Here is an 18209-nt window from a genome sequence, read left to right on the forward strand (position 1 = left end):
AGACATGAGTTTTCTGAAATTCCCTATAACAAAACTTACAACAAAAGTATATATACAGAAAAAAAATATGCAAAGAAACACACAGGAACAATGTGCTGTCTTAGCTCTAGATTCAAAACTTCAGAGACTATTATTTTTAATTTCCATTTTCTACCTTTTCTGGTAAATAGCACATGTCCAAGAAGTTAATTAAAGACTGGACAACCACATAGGGATTCTCTGCCAGTCTTCTTTGTAGTCTCCACCAACTGATGGTTCAAAAGGATTTTTCTAAGCCAGGGATGCTGACATTATATTTAGCAACCTTTATTGGCTTAATCTTTCAAGTACTGTTTCAATTACTTCCAAGTCATGTAAACGTTAACATTATTGAGATTTTTTTGTTTATGCAGTTTTGTTTTGTTTTGTTTTTTTTTTTTTTTTTTTTTTTTGGTTTTTTTTTGTTTTTGGTGGGTTTTTTTTGGTTTTTTTTTTTTTTTTGTTTGTTTTTTTTTTTTTTTTTGTCTCGGGGGAAAGGGTTAGCCATAGCTCACCTTCATGCCTGTGAAGGCCACTTTATTTTGTATGCTTTGAGCCACCATATGCAGATTACATTCAATAACCTCTAGTTCTGGTATCAGGAGAGACAGTGATCACTCCCTATTCATCCTCTCACTCTGCCACTTTTGATTTGACAGACTTTTATCATTCTGTCTCAACCATCTGCCTTTCAGTCTATTTAGCTATCCTCATACAGGTGTTGCATGCTATTCCTCATTTCTGTCACTCTATCTAAAATATTTCCATTTTACTACATTGGGCTGAAGATGGAAAATACCACAGCTACACACAGCATTACGAATGCACATACACCAGAGATTTATAAATATATATTATTTGGGGGGATTAACTATACTTTCTTTACTTGCTTGCTAGTAATTCCCAACATTTTAATTAAAATTTTGACCTCTATTAAGCTGATGTTTTTAAAGATCTATAAAACCCCCAAGATCTTACTTCCAAGTAATAGCCCTGCCGGTGGTCCACAGTACGTAAAATAACTGTTTTCTCACATATTAGTTGCTTAACATTTCCTGCACTGAATTCTATCTACCATTTTATCATCCATGAGATACGGTCATTTTATAATTCTTTGGTAATCTTTACTTCTCTGAACAGTTTGCCATATTTTTCTGTAGTCCTTTTTCTAAAAGGTTATTTATGAGTATACTGTGAAGCACATGCCTAAGCACAGATCCTTCTAGACTTTCCTGGTAATTTATTTTTTGACACAAAATGTGATGATTTATTCCTGCTTCCTGTTTCCTTTTAATCAGTTATTTAACCATTTTAGAACCCCTCCTTTCATCCTACAGCAGCTTGCTTGCTCCAACAGCCTGGGATGAAACCTTTGCAAAAGCCTTCCCCTTTCAGAAGGTCATTTCCATATTGGTGCCAGTGATGTACACATAGCCCAGATCCTGCTTTACAGATAGCTTTACAATTTTTCATTAAAATTGGACCTGCTAGTCCCTTCCTTTCCCGTGTTCATCCACTCTCTTCTTCCCTATTGAGTGACACACACATTTAGCAAAACTAGAACAAAAGATTTCTTGATATTGTTTACAGAGCTTTCCAGTTCACATATCGTACAATATTAAAGGAAATATAGCCACATAAAAATTAGCCTGAAATCTAACCTGCATTTATTACATGTTAAAAATCAAGTAAAATCCCACACAATGTTAGGCAAGTTCCCCATCACCTTCACACTGCCAACCATATACACTGCCAGACAAAGTTTTATTAGACCTTTATTGCTAATGTGAAGAAAGTTTTAAGTTCTGCTGAATACCAGAGGTATACTGCAGAGGTTTTTTCATTTTGTTTTCCAGAGGGATGGGTGGGGAGAGTGGCACACAGGCCGGACAGACACGATACCCAACAAGATTTTGTGTCTGATGAAAAGCTCAACATAAAAAGCAGCAGCCCAGCCAAGGATTTTGACATTCAGATAACTGAAGTTCTACTGATTTAGAAATGTAGCTCTTCTTACAATATACAGGTGAATAGCTCATGCCTAATTACAGATTGAAATTATTTTAAATAGCACAAGTTTAAAATACAGATGCAGAAAAACCAATAATCAGAATTTCCAATGAAATATTCATTCTGGAGCAGATCAGGTAATATCATTAACACAAATGCAAACAATAGTACAGAGGATTTAATTAGATTACTTCACTCCTATGAATTTTTCCAAATAAGCTCCTTAAGAAAGTCAGAAATGGAATTCAACTGTCATCTCTTCTGCACGTTTGGCCTACAGCAGTCATGCTCTCCAAATGTGATCTCACTGAAAAAGCTGTGTGGACACAACAAACCGTATTTGGACACTTCGATCCAAGAGTGGGTAAGGACAAACAGAGGTGAGCAGCACGCTGTCCCTCACCACTAACACCAAGAGTTGCCATAGCAACAGGAGGGATCACTGGAAGAGGCTGGTATTGATCTTTCCATCCCATGTTCATTGCCATTTCTTCAGAGTAGTCTTACACAATTATATCACAACCAACACTGTCACATATACCCAAGTTCTGAAGCTAATGGGAGATAATAGTGTTGAAAAGGCAGCAGGGAATAGTTAATTTAACAGTTAGCCTGGGTACACAAAGAGCAAGCAGTGAATCTTCATCTTAGTGCAAGCTTGGCCAGGGGAAGACAGGATGTCAATATGTACAGGAATGTTTCACCGTGCCTTCCACCTACATTTGAAATTTCCTGAGCATTCTCCTACAGTGCAGCATCTGCCTGTTCTCAGCATTTTTAATAACACAGTAACCAATGTCTAGGTCACCTATTGCAAAAAGTAGGATACAGCAAAGGATATTTTGTGCTTAGTTGCAAGCCTTTTACATCATGCCAGCATACTGCAGATTGGCATGGATCCAGAAGGGTAAGAATTGGCATGGATCCAGAAGGGTAAGAAAGTCTAAGTAGACAAATATTAAAGAGATTTTTCACATCAACAGTAGCATAGCTACAGAGTCTCTCACAGCACACCTTAACTGATAAATATGGGATAACACATTATGTGAATATATCAGAGATTTTGGTAAAGTCTAATATTGTTTCCAGTAAAAATACAAAGCTGAGAACTGCATTTAGTTCACAATTTGCAGGATGTTACTTTGTTGATACTACCATAAGGCTCAAATGAAAAATATATTTTGAGGGTTTCACTTTCACTAAAAACATTCCTTCTGAAGACATGCAAAAATAGGAGAAAATGTGTTTAAATTATTAGATGGTATTAAGAAAGCCTTTTAAGACCACTCCCAATTGTATTTGAAGCCAGAACAGTTAGCAGAGCATGGCCCTAGCTAAAAGCAGAAGGCTGCTTATACAAGAAATGTATAATATTACTCTTGAAAACAAGTAGATTATTTCTGCTACATGAACCCTACATTGTCCCAGTTTTGTATCAGCATAATAACATTTCTGTAATGCATTATATTTATATAAAGCTGAAGTAATAAAGCAATAGTATGGAATGTACCCATTATCACCAGAAACTTTAGAGTTCACAAAGTGATTAGCCTCTCAATCATCTAGGTAGCACAGCCTTCAGAAAACGTATCATAGTTTCTCATGGCAAATACAATAGACAAAATTACAAGTCTACATCAGTATAGATATCCCTAACAAAATTGTAACTTTTTTACTTAAAAAAACATATCCTGAAAAAACCTTTACCAATACCTACCAGTTGTGTACATCAAGTTAACAACTCCAGAATAACTCAAGCAAATTATAACAGTATATGATATTTAAGGGCTCTCGGAACCCTGTTAATAACCAGTCTCCCATCATAACTTAAAGACGCAAATAGCCACGGGTCTGCTGAGGACCATTCAACTGCATATACGCTATCTTCATGTTCTTCATAAGTAGCTATTACACTGTCCTGAAGGGGCTCTTTAATCCTAAAATTGAAAACAAACACCAAAAAAAATAGTAAGGATTTGTGAACACACTTGATTTCAAAGGCCATATTAAGTGTCACTAACATCTAGATACATAAAATCCCATTTAAAGTATAAGAATGCAGTAGTAGGTTCTAAGGGAATATTTTATACCTTTTGTTTGCATGTACTTATGTCTTATATGACGGTGAAGTCAAGTCAGTGCAAAAAATGCCATTTACAGGGACAAAGTAACTCTTACTCTAAATTTCAGTGCATTTCCTGTCACTCAGAACCTATCCTAAGCATCTCGCTCTCACTCTCTAAAGCAAGTCAAACTACTGGCATGATCTAAATGCACAGCTTTTTACAAACTTATTTTCTCTCATCATGTTACATCCCATCCTCTCCCCCTTCATTGTTAAATGAATTCTTAAAATAATACACAGTCTTAAAGATATGTAGATGGGTAAGAAGTTGCAGCCCCTAACATGAGTCTCTCCTGTCCTGTCATCCTGGACCCATTCTCTCCAGAATTATGGAAGGGGGATGAAGCCACCACTTTGAACTGATTTTTCTCTTCCATTGCAAGAGCTGTATCAGCACCAGATCCTCATCTACTATTGTATACTCCACTTCCCACTGCAACAGCCAAGCTTCTGGTCACCTACATCATAGCAGAGACACAGACTGCCTTCTGCATTGTAAATATTCAAGAGATTTAGGAAACTCTCTGAAGTCCAAACCACTCAAAAGTCATAGATTGTACTCTGCTGAGTACAGCTCTTCTTGTCTCCATTCCCAAGGCCAGTCTCTCCTCTTAAAGCACCACTACAGCACATTATTCTGTAGCTACAGGGTAGGGCAGTTTTCAGAGAATGACCTTAGAGCTCCCTTCAGCCACAGAGAGACTTGTCTCTGTCTGACAAGAATCAGTCAGCTCTTCAGAGACATCCCTCTGCCTCCTAGAAACAGCCTTGCAGTACAGCTGCAACCCTCCTCATGGAAAGTGAAGCCAAAGAGCCTTGTGAATGCCACTCAATCATTTAAACAGATGCTGCTACTAGAGAAATGAAGTGTTGTTATTGGCTGCCTTTGCCCTTTCCTGCTGCTCTCTGAAAGCATGCAGTATTGCAATCACAAAGCCTGGGTAGAAGCACAGTAGGATCTTTTGTAGGTTATCACTGCCCACCTAGCCAGCTGAGCCAGCTGCAAATCTAACACTGCAATTAAAATTCAATTGAGTTTAATGAAGAAACCAAAAGCAGACTCATACTGTAGAATAGCTTCAGATATGTATTTTCAAGCATTTCTACCATTTACTTGTGCTACGTTAAAGGTCAACTGACCAAAAAAAGGTCACAGCACAACCAACACCCTGGTTAATTGCAAAGAACAAGGTTGTTTTGCAGTTCGGAGTATGAACTTTGGTACAAACCATCTAACAGCAGAGCTAACAAACTCATAAAGACACTTCATCCCCTGCAATGTGTTTTGCTAACTTACTGCTAACTGACATGCCTGGTTAAGTGAAAGTTGGTCACGTCCCCAGACAGCAATGTGCTTCATGCAGTGCTCACCCACTTACCCACAACTCCATTATTCTGAAGGTTTCAGATGTCTCTCTGGATAAGCAGGGGAGTAATGCACAGTGCACACGGCTGTCAGGGGACACAACCGACTTTCAGCTAACCAGGAATCTCAGTTAACCAAAGGCTGAATAAACAAGGAAAAATAAGCTTCCAGATTCTGTATGCTCACAGTTGTTGCAATGTTTCATTTAAATAACACAGCTCATCTAATTTAATTTACAGGAGTCATAAGGGGAATGAGTGTTCAGGAAACAAGCCTGTAGATGAATTTCTGTTTGGCATTTCCATTTATAACTACAGTTTTTAACTGGGTTTTATTATTGTCTATACACTAAATTTCCTCTTACAACATAACAAAGACATAAGGTGCCGACTTATTTGTGATGAGTTTTTTCCTCACAACAGGAATCTCCTAGAGGCAGACTACCTTATATGATGCTAAGAGATTTTCAAGAAAACACTCAGATTTCTTTGCATTTTGGTTATGTTTGCTTTTCTGGTAATCCAAGAATACGTTGAGGGCACTATTTTTGAATCTGTATCAATCTACGGTACTTAGAATTTGTTCTGTTCCTGAGTCACACGATTTATGGCTATGAAATAAACTTTCTTCTACACTACTTTAATGTATGTATAATTCACATTGTTGGCAGAACACAGAGATACCTGTTTTTACTTAAAAGCTGCAGGCAATGGGTATATAGCATGCATGTGTGTACAAAACAGCTATGTATAGCACAAATAGCTATGCTTTATAGCTAGCTCAATGTACCACAGATGTAGGTGTTGGGCCTACTGATTCCATGATTGAGAGATGGTGCTGTGCAAGGCCAGCAGATGGATTCAATGAGCCTTCTGGGTCCTGTTCAATTCAGCTCATTCTGTGATTCTGTGACTGTATTTGATAGCATACTTGGTAATCCCTTGTTACGCCTGGCAAGCTTAGCAAGCTATTTTCTTCCTTGCCCGAGATCTTCTCAACCCTTAAAACGATTTTTTAGTTTCTTAATTTCCAGTCTATGTTGAAGATTTTATTGTGATCAGACTAAAATACCTTTTCTTCTATATGTTCTTACACTGCAAGAAATTATAATATAAAATGTGCAGTCTCTACCTACATCATGCATAAATTTCAGACCTGTCCCACACAGAGCTGAAAATGGACTGTGTTTTCTCTGTAGTCTTACTCAAATAGCACGACCCCAACCAGCTTCTATGAAAGGAGAGAAGCTTTTATTTTACTAGATAACTTTGAGGTTAGTTGTGTTACTGATTCAAGAAAGAAGCCTGTTCAGCCTTGGATAATTGTTTTCATGTTGAAAGCTGTTATTTCCAATTACTTTTCATGGTAACAACCACTTAAGTTTGTAGTGCTTGCAATTCTGTTTTGTCACCACAGTGTTCAATAAAATATGGTTTTCAGTCAGCAAAAATCGTTAATTCCTTATCACAGTCAAAATTACATCCTCTTTAATCTAAAAATCACTATGAAATAGAAATAAATCAATAGAGCAGCAGCATGTACTGCAGTATCCAAAAATGAGTCCTGAAAAGCATAGCACTGGATTCTGGATTAAGCCCATGGATACAATTTCTTTTTGACTTCAAGAAAAAATTGCTTCTGGTGAGATTAGACAACATACTACTTGCCTTTTTACTCACTTTATAAAGCCTGAATTCAAGTATATTTATTCCTGAATACCTTTTTAATAGATAATAATTGGCCATTCATACTATTTGAAATATCATAATTTTTTTATTCAAAAAAGAGTTTTCTGAACTGCTTCCTTAGAAAAACAGGAGAAGTATATTTTTATAGAACAGGGCTCATAGATGGCCTAACATGAAAAAAAAATTAAGGAAAGTATACTTACTGATGAGGGTTAAAGAAAGAAACACTACAGGAAAACCCGAAGCTTTCAAAGAAAACAGTCTTGGGAGCGAAAAGTGCTGCTGCACTACATTTTGACCAGCTTCTTACACATCCAACAAAGCAGTCCTGAATCCTGGCATTCCCCAAAACAGAAACTACTTAATCTGTTTTAATTAAATAGGTCTCTTGGTTGACTCCATAGCATAATCCTATGACTTCTAGGTTTCTCCAAGACATTAATATCAAAAACAAAATAGCATCAAATTTAAGACTGCTGACAGCTGTGAAAATATCCTGAAAGTCTGCCTCAGCACATTTGGCAAATACTTTTCAAAATATCGACACTGACAAATCTCTCTCCTGAAGTCACAGATGCATATACAAAGGTGCTACGTTAGATTGCACAGTTCATATGTAATACTGTGAAACCACATGATTTATTATTCAAAATGTCTAAACCACATTTCTATTATGAAAAGTAGATACCACCAACTTCTTTATATAGAATTTTGACGAAAGTCTCTTTCTACAGAGAGGGCAGCCACCATTTTCTCTCCGGTTCTTTCCAAAAGCTGAAGATGTTTCTACACATAACATCTCATTAAAAACTTCATGATCTCAAGTGAGATACTCTGTACAGGAAGAACTAATTCTTTACATCTCTCAGCATTAAATATAAAACATTGAGAAGTGCTTGTGTTAGATCTCCTGTTTGTATTTAAGGACAGTATGGCTAACATCTATGACAAAAAAGATGGAAACATAAGCCTTCAGGAAAAACACTAAAACTGTATTTTCTGATAGGAATTTCTGGTACAATCTTCAATGGATAACAAAGATTATCGTTATTTTAGAACATATCATCAAAAAATGTAACATAAGGGAGAAGGCAGCATTCTGACCTTAGTAATCAGTTCTGCCAGTGAAAACAGCAAACATCTTAAGCCTGTAAACCCCACAGAAAACTAAGGGAACTGGGAGCTTAAACAGCAAAATCAAAGTTTTAGGATGGCTCCCTTTCCAGGACTGATGTATAAACTGAAAATGTTATTGACCATATAAATACTTTCATTGTTATGGATGCAGAATAAGTTTTTTCTCTTCAAGAGCAAGTCCTCCATTACCAGTTGAGCCTTGTCATAAAGTTTCGGCTACAGAAGTCACGAAGAATAAAAACACAGCTGCAGATGTAGCATGTACCTTGCTGCCAATGCTCCAAATGACTCCAAATATTCTTCTCACACTGCATATCACCAGCATACCAGAGAGCTACACAGTTCATAATTTAAACCTATAAGCCAAACAAAACTATTGGAGTAACTGAAGAAAAGGAATCCTGACTGGAAAGTCACCATGGCCACATTAAACTGCAAGAACCTAGTAGCTTTCCTCTATTGTTAGAAAGAGCAATATAGAATTAAAATTACTATCAGAATAATTTAATACAGTAACATATAGATTCACTCACTAACATCAGGACTTCGGATGAGCAAAGACTAAAGGAAGGATAGAAGACACTAACTACCTCCCTTAGGAGGAAGACAGTTCCCAGTGCTCTCTTAGTATCTTACAGAGAGCTGACAGACACCTTGAGGAGATTTAGAACTCAGGCAAGTTCAGTGTTGCAGGGAGAAAGTTCTTGCAACAACAGAGTGCAAAACCACTAAAGAAGGAGGTCAAGGAGAAGCCTGAAAAGCAATTGCATCCACAGATGTGGAATGATCCCATGTTTTAAAAGTTTTGTTCCAGCTTAGGCACTGAAAATCACTCCTCATGTTCTTATCCAGGCACATGAGCTTTCTTTTGGGGATGAAACCTAAGTGAATCCAAGTACTCACCCTATCTGTTCTGTTTTCATTTATTTTGTACACTTTTCTGAACTAGTACAGCACTTCACTCTCAGCTGTGTTTTTTTGGTTTTTTTGTTTTTTCCCCCATATTTGAACTGTGCTTTAAATAATCCAGACTAGAGACTTGACCAGAATATAGCATAGCTGGCTTTGGTCACACACCTATAGCTCTTCTCTGTAGACAACTCCAGCCTTCTCTTAGACTACACCTGTTTTCAACAGCAGCTTTGTGCTTCCCATGCAGAGAGCACCGAAGCCTTTCTTAATTCAGCGCAAGAAAACAAACACAGTTGGCATGTCTCTCCTAGACAAATTTCACAAAAACCATGCAAGAACAGCTGGCATCTTTTAGAACAAATGAAAACACAGTTAGTGAGAGCAGATAAATTCAAGAATATGGCTAATAGCAAAGGAAAACCACATACGGAAGAATCAGAAGTCCTCAAAGATTATTCACAAGGCAGTATATGTCCCTGAAATGCAAATTGACAGGGACTAGTAACATATCCAAAGGAAGTACATCTCCTTTTCCTACTTCTATTATTTTTCCTCCTGACTACTAAGAGACACATGATACAGGCTATGAAGAGCTTTGACATGACACAGGGAAGCTGCCTGCTCTTACCTTTTATGACTGATGAGAGAAAAAACAGTAGCAGTTAAACAGTAGGGAAAAGACAGACATGACTTATCTGATCTAAACCAGCAGTTACGAAGAACTAGTTGATTTCAACAAGAGACAGATCTTCATGCAACAGTCCTAGTTACATTACTTATTCAAGCATTTCTGGTCTCTAACATGGGAGCAGATAGGCCCAAGATGTCAACACAGACAAACACAGAAGGAAGAAGAAATGAAGAATGGAATCCAGCACCTTTTAGTTTGTCTGTCCATTATGCAATGAACTTCAATTCTTTTCTTTTGAAAAAATTTATCTCCAAATAATTATTTTCAGTTGGGAACCTTAAAAACAAGGCAACTACAGCAGTAAATCTGGCAAGAATTATTGAGTGGGTAGTTTCATGCATAGCTCTGCACAGCTGAACAAGGAAGGGTGAAACTGACATACTATATGTTTTTATCTCCAGCCAAGAAATACAGCAACAATTAGGAAATTTACTCTAAAAGATATTAAAAATTAACAAGTCTTAAAGATCTCAGGAAGAAGTTTAAAATGCAATGTTTTCAAAATATGTGGACTTTACTAAGTAGAAAAACAATAAACTTTTGAAAATAAAACTGACACATACTCATCATTTTTATATTTAATCCAAGGAGGATTTTCACGAGTGATTGTGTTCAGGACAAATAAAATGCAGAAATAGTATTTTCCTTTCTTTCCACTTGTTATTTTAACCTTCTGAGAGAGATATGCTACTCAGTCTGAAGGTGACTGGCTATTTGTACAACACTAGTTGTACAAATATATGCTCTTCCTGGTGAATTTCACAATACACCTGAAAAAGACATTCTCTTTATCAGAATTTGTGTGCTGTTTAATAACAAATCAGATGTCCTCCAAAACAGGATAAATAAACCTTGTGAGACTATAACACTTTCTTGAAAGTCTAGAACATACCCAGGCAAAAATACCCCCAAAAAACCAAAACAAAACAAAAAAACCCAAACAACCCCCTCCACCATTAAACCTTAGAGTGAAAACCTGTATCTTACAAGAGACAGTACCTATGGAATGGTGTAACAGACTCTTCACAGAGGTGTCTAGGAGGGTATCAGAATCAAAGTATTTGGCACTAGTGGTTGACTAACAAGAAGTATTCCCAACAGCTGCTATGCCCTACTTAAGTTGTGCACTCAGAACTAAACAGACATTCATTTGGCAACAGTTCAAGGCTGCAGCAGCTTGCAAACATCCTTCTGATTCAATTCATAACAAGGAGGAAGAAGAGGGAGCCTAAACAAGACTTTTGCAGTAACAAGCAAAGGTTACAGAAGCTAATGTGTTTTCCCAGGTTTTACAGAAAATAGATGAGCAGCTGAAAAGCACATATTTAAAAAGCAAATGCAGAATTGATACTCCTGTAGCCTCTGGGAACAGGCAAGGCTCTACATCATTACTATCCAAGTCATTCACGGTGTGGTTTACACCCATTCCATAGACACAGGGAAATATGCCTTATATTTGTTGTATTGCATTGGATGACCTTGAATTTAAAAATTCCTATTCTAGAACAATGACTTGTGTTTTAATGAAGCAACCTACACAGTCTACAATCCACAGAAGTTCAGAATTCCAAATAATCTACTATACCATGGCTATCAGAATGCTACTTATTTGTGATATTTTTAATGCATTCCCACCATATTACAAAAAATGTGGTCTCTTTCTCATTTTGACTAATGCTATTTATCTTCCATCCAGAACAGAATAAATTGCAAGCTCCAGTCAAAGATAAGGAACCAAAAGATGTTCTTGCCCATGGCAGGGAGATGAAACTAGGTGATCTTTAAGACTCCTTCCAACACAAATCATTCTTTGATTCTATACTTAAAACACTGTAACTTAGTTACATTCCAGAAGGTAAGTATATACTGCTGATGTGAGCAAAATTTTTAGGTATTTGATACTCCTTTATTTTTCAGGCACTTACAATACACAGAGAAAATCTTCTAAAGGAAGCCTGTACATTTAAAATATACCATTTCTATATATGAAGTAACTTTCTTACTTAGTATTAAAAAAGAATAGTTTCCAGGTCCTTTAAATGAAGACAAAACACAAAAACTATTTGGAGCAAAACTGCATATGTATTAATAAAATTAAGGTTCAAGAGCAACTAGAGAAGTAACCTAAACTTTATTTAGAATTTTAGCTGGAATATCTAGGAAACACAGCTGAGCAACCAGGGGATCTTTTCTGTAATTTCCCTATCACATCTGACTATTCTTTATTTTAAAAGATCATTCAGGAGTTAATCTGCCTGTGTAATTGCAGACAGCTTTGTAGAACTCTCCAGAAGAGAGCAATGGAACTGGTGAAGGGTCTAGTGAGTAAGTCATGAGGAGGGGCTGAGGAAGATGGGGTTGTTTAGTCTGGAGAAGAGGATGCTCAGGGGTGACCTTACTGCCCTATACCAGGGTATGTTTAAGTTGGACATTTAGAGAAATTTCTTCGCAGAAAGGGTAATTAGAAATTGGAATGGTCTGCCCAGAGAGGTGGTGGAATCAGCGTTGCTGGGGGTGTTCAAGGAAAGACTGAGGGTGGCAGACATTGCCAGGGTCTAGTTGACACAGTAATGTTCAGTCACAGGTTGGACTCTGATCTCAGAGGTCTTTTCCAATCTAATTCATTCTGTAATTCTCTGATTCACTTTGCAGGAAGGAAGAGTTTGCTGAAGATCACCTGAAAACTAGTCAAAAAATTAGAAAGCCTTGGCCCAACCTCAATCTACAGAACTTCCTATATACACATATATCCACAGTTAATCTACTAAAACCCCATCCCTACACAATTCACAAGGAAAAGATTTGATTACATAGAAACCAAATGGATGGGTTTACAACATTTGCCAATAACATGCACTATTCTGTACCAAGAATGTTGAAACCAAGCTCCTGGTTTGCTTGATCTAGGTCTGATGAGTTACTGGGTTCCAGAGCAGTCAGAGATATTAAGAAAAAAATTGGGGGCAAAAAAGTGTTTATACTTCATTTCTTCTGTCCATGCAGAAGCTTATCATTAGACTGGTAACATTTCCCAAAGGCCCTAACACATACACAGCAAATACAAAAGCGTATTTTCACATTCTAATTTAACCTAGATTATTCTACATGCTTGACTTGAACCAGAGCTCCCTTAAAGTGAATCTTTTCACCAACCCAGAGGACTTTAGGACTGATCCCCAACATCAACATTCCCTTCCTACCAGTGAACGTGGAGTGACCATGCCAATCACATTTAAAGAGTATATTCCACCCAAGACTGAAGAAAGAACCAAGTGGGAATTCTAACTACTCACCTGAAAGGCCTGTACACAAAAATCCTAGTCAGCAAAAAAAAAAAGCATGTAAACCATTACAGTGAAACAACAAATTATAAGCATCTACATAAAACTCAGGAAACTTCATACTTGTCTTCTTGATGCTGGTCCTCTTGGTCACTGAGTTCATCATCATCTACCATATGGCCAAATGGTTCAGAAGAAATTGATACCATATTAGACAGGATAACTCTGCTATCACTGCTTCCTGTAAGGATCAGCTGATCATGAGAATGATTGTATCTGACATTCCAGACCCTAAAAAAGTTAAAGCAGATAGAATGGGAGACTATTCATGGTAGGTAGTGCATCACTGTTAAACAATTTCTTTTAAGAGCAGCACTAAAATTTCAATGTTTTAAATATGCATAGAAGTTATATGCCTCATTCCAAAGACTGTTTTTTTGCCATCTTCATTAGACTTCTAAGCTTCCATGTCACCTGTTTTCTATGAGGCATCATTCAACAAAGTAAAAAAAAAAAAAAAAAAACCACAACAACAAATCACACCATTCAGTGGTATCATTCCTTGAGGATACATGCCAATTCATTGTTGAGTAAGCCAGAGAAGTACTTAAATCCTAAACACAAAAATTCCCCAAAACAAAATATGGATTAAAAATAGCCTTTTAAACAAAAATCTCACAACAGTGAGATTTTTTCAATCTTCTTACAGTGAAGTTGAAAATATATCCTAAAACAAATGTAGGACTTTATTTCTCTTCAATTTTTACATTTTACATATCAAGTTAATACCAAATGTCTTATGGTTCTTGATTTGTTGTTGTTCTTTGAATATTCCGAAGAAAAAAAGTATAAATAATGCTTCTGTTAATTCCCATCTTAATTTCCCTTAAAATAGCTTTAGGGACTGGATCTATTTTTCAGGAATTATTCCAACCCAAATTTTATAAAATATGAATAATTCATCTTTTCTTGAGCATTGAAATTTGCAGACATCAGGCAAGATTCTCTCTTTACTCCATCCACAGGCCAGTGCAGTAGATACAGGCTCTAAATCTTATTTCAGAGAATAAAATTATTCACTTGCATATTCTGACTTAAGGTCTGAGAAGAACATAAAAAAAGTTGAGCTGCATTACTGAACATTTCAACCATGTGACAACAGAAGGAGAGATGGCAACTGTTTTATTACTGCACATCAGGTGCAGCACATCAGGCTCCATTTGGGAAGGCACACCTGTGTCCCAGCTGGACCCCACGGGCCAAGTTCTGTGCTGTGCTTCTCAAAGGTGTACCCCCCATCTCCCAACAATATTAACAGTTTCTTGCCAATTAGACTAATGTTATCTAAACTCTTAATTTACAATTACACTCAAAACATTGACATGCTGAAACTTTTTTTTTCTGTGCAAGAAAATGATTATGCACAATAGTACAAACATAGTCTGCATTGCTCCTAAACGGCAAAATAATTAGCTGAATAAATGATATAAGCCATCCACCCACAAAACAGCATGCAGATTATTTGTTCTACCAGTGGGAATGCTCCTCTAGTGTCTTCACTGGTTCAGTAACATTTCTCGTGTCCCAGAATTTCACCTTGCAGTCATCTCCACAGCTAGCCAGGTAGTACTGTTTATTGGGATTAAAGTCCAGGTCTCGTACCAGCTGTCCGTGTGCATTTTCTATACAATATATCTGCCTGTAAAACATTAAAAAAATTGAATGGTCTATAAAAAGCTGACTGCACTCCACCTACAGAAATCCGTTCCCCTGGAAACTTGCATAATCCCCTTAGCACCCACAGACCTAGAGTTCCCATGTCTAGTGCAGAGCTTAGGGAATTCCCAGTTGTTAACAGTGACTTGTATAGATTTCTCAACTTGCTTTGATGCTTTGCACCTTCCATGTCTGTGTCCATTAAGATCATCTGGGGTTAAAAGGAAATAGTAGTTCCAGATTATTCCAGCACAGCTCTGTAATAAGTGTTATGTCTGCTACTAAACCACAACAGTTTCAGGTAAGAACTTCTTCACACCTAAGTAGTTATACTAGTTCCCTATTTGTTGACATCTACTCCAGTTGGAAAAGCTGAGATGCAAAGGCTGCAACAGATATCAACGACAGCTTTTTATTACTGCTCTGTATTGAATTTACCTTCTTGAGCTCTTGCATTTATCACCAATTTACCCGTGGCCCTTAAACTACTCAGCCAGACACAACCTCATCCATCTGGACCACTTTAGAAAACATCTGTGGTACTGCTAACAACCTAGCATATCTTTCAAAATATCATGTGCCATCAGTTTGTATCACTACCTTGTGTCTTAAAACTTGGGGATTGTCTGATTTTTTCCTGTTTCCATTACTGTATGATCAGTTTTGTCCAAGCCAAAGTTTTGTCAATATATCATCTAAAGTTCTGCTTAGACTTGACTGTCTACTACAGTCTTCACTGGAACTTTTCAACACTCCATGAGCTTTTGGTTTTTCTTTAAATGAAAAATGTTTCTCTTTAGTAAACATATTGACCAAAACTTCCTATTTCTTGTGAAAATTACATATACTTATGGTCTTCTGTCATGATCACATAGTCTCTTGCTGTTAATACCTATCTACTAATACAAAGCAAAATAGCTCCAGAAGGAGAGGTTCCAAGTTATCAGGTCTGTACTAAGCCCTATCTTGACAGCTCTGGCTGTCACTAGTGAAATTACTAAGATATCTAGCATCAACACTCTTCTCAGTGTTTGAGAGGCTAAGGATATCATTCAGGCATGCCTTTCTACCAAGTATTCTAGGAGTGGAATTTAAGCTTCCACTTATTTTTTTAGAATACGTACATGGCAAAAATACTAAGTCTAAAGCATGCTTGCTGTGGTAAAACACATTCTTCCTCCTTCACTGCACCTTTCAACTTTCTTGCATTGCTTAGAGATGTGTATAAGGGCTCAAAAATACTACTGTCCATTGTATATTCAGGACATATATTCATATGCCCATTGTATATTCAGGACTAGTCACCATGAAAGACTTTATCCCAACTTAACTATTATTCTGACCATTTGATCCCTTTCCTCTCCAAATATGAACATTCTTTTCGTCATTTTCACCCTACCTAGAGCAATAATATGTACACTAAACTTCCAACTTACATCATAAGATTACTGCCAGACCACATGAACATTTTCTCCACCTATTGGCTCCACTTTCTCACATTATTTTTCTTATATGTTATTTAGAATTTAGCCTTGGAGTCTGGATTTTCCTGATAAATTTCTCTCTCTAAATCCAATCAGCCTAGTGTCTTCCTTCTCTGCTTCACAAGCTCTTCTCTGATTAAGACTGCTTCTTCGTCTAGTCTAGGACTCTTCCTGACAATCTTTTTTCCTCTCCCCTTCTTTGTTTGCTATACCTAAAAGAATGTTCTCCCCCTCTATCTTGCAGCTATCATAACCAGTCTCTGCAGGCGCAGCTATTCTAGCTGCTTCTAGTATTTCTCTTCACTTTGCTGGTAGAACAGTTTTCTGCCCTTGATTCCTCCCCTCCCCCTTATTTTTATGCTTCTGTACTGCCACAGCTTATATTGCCCTGACTTTAAACTCCTACTTCTAGCCTATTATGAAATATTTACATAATAGACATATTACAGCCTAAATGAAGTTGAAACTTACTACTGCACATACTTTTTGAGCAAACAGCTCTTTGGCATAGCCTAGTTACCAAACTGGTTTAAGAACAAACCAGTTTTAAGGACTTATTTACTTTGGGCTTTACTTAAAGTAAATACAATAGTGGGTTTGCTTCTGTTAACCAAGCTACCCCTTTCACTGAGAATCCAGATTACAATATCCACATAATCTAGCTTTCATAGAAGTTACTCAGAGAATTCTTTAATGCAAGATAGAGATGCTTCTTCTAATGAGACAGAGCATAAAGCAGCTTTACAATATTTAATATTCTCTCTTCGAAACACAGGCTTTGGTTAAAGATCTGCATGCTATATGGTAGAAATAGGATTACAAAAGGAAATTAATAAAACCCCTTCTCCTTTGTCCTCTTTTTCCACTCTTGTCTTTATAAGGTACCTTTATAAATCTAAGTATACACATTACATAAAATTAATTTTTATGTATCAGTTTACTAGGCAAAGAATGGGACAGTCAAACATAACTTTCAAACACTTCACAGGAAGAGACTTTTAATTATTGTATTTTTAACTTTCCTTCATTAAATAAATCTTTTTGGCACAACCACAAAGACTAGCAAACAAGGGATTTATTGCTACAACTCTGAGCTGGCAGCAACCACTGAACTAAATTTAAAGTCATCGCCCTTTAAAGCAACAGAAGTTATTACAAGACATCAGTCTTCTTGGGTTAGTGATAAATTACTATGTGCTAAGGGGATAAAGTGTACTTTTAAAAAAGCTTGAAGAGGCTTTAGTAGTCATGGCAACAGATGTGCACAACATCACTCCTTTTCTTATCAAAATCACAACTAAGCAGGGGGAAAAATGCCTTATAATGTATATTCAAAGCTTTTATTGGGTTATGATTTTGATAGATCCAGTGATTTCTTATAACTAGTATGCTACAATCATTAATATATTATAGAACACTTTGTTAAAATCAGAACTGAAGAGCGAACTTGACCTGTGAACTTCCTTCAAAGATTAAAGTAATCTTTAAATGCTATGAAGATAGTTCATGGCATAGTCAGGACTGTTAAAACATTTTCAGGTTGAATTACAAAACAGCTTCATTCAGGTATAAATTCCTATGTATTGAACAAATCCTTGTGAGACTAGTACATGGTTCAATAAAACTCAATATACAAGTTAGAATGGAAGCTGAGGGGGAATAGCAGAGAAAAGTCTTTGTTAAATTGCAACTATATCAGCTATGCAAGCCTTTCTATTCCATTTATAAACAATAAGTTTGCCACTTATCATTTCAAACAAAAAAAATTATGGTAGGAGCAA

General features: G+C 36.7%; 1 protein-coding gene across 4 annotated transcripts in view; it reads right to left on the reverse strand.

Moving 5' to 3' along the window:
* Positions 1-18209, reverse strand: part of EIPR1 (EARP complex and GARP complex interacting protein 1) — a 152441-nt gene that overhangs the window by 76424 nt on the left and 57808 nt on the right. For 2 of the 4 annotated variants that reach the window (XR_013339759.1, XM_077782413.1), the window contains exons 7-8: positions 14760-14927; positions 13352-13519 (exon numbers count right to left, since the gene is read on the reverse strand). Coding sequence is in view for 3 of the 4 variants with exons in the window: in XM_077782413.1 (XP_077638539.1) it covers positions 13352-13519; positions 14760-14927 (336 nt within the window). In the remaining variant the exon portion in view is untranslated. Of the gene's footprint in view, positions 1-1763; positions 3966-13240; positions 13265-13351; positions 13520-14759; positions 14928-18209 lie in introns of those variants that run through there. The other 2 variants (XM_021551202.3, XM_021551203.2) reach the window with 2 other exon arrangements.

The sequence above is a fragment of the Lonchura striata genome, chromosome 3 (assembly GCF_046129695.1).
Source record: "Lonchura striata isolate bLonStr1 chromosome 3, bLonStr1.mat, whole genome shotgun sequence".
NCBI classification, from domain to species: domain Eukaryota; kingdom Metazoa; phylum Chordata; class Aves; order Passeriformes; family Estrildidae; genus Lonchura; species Lonchura striata.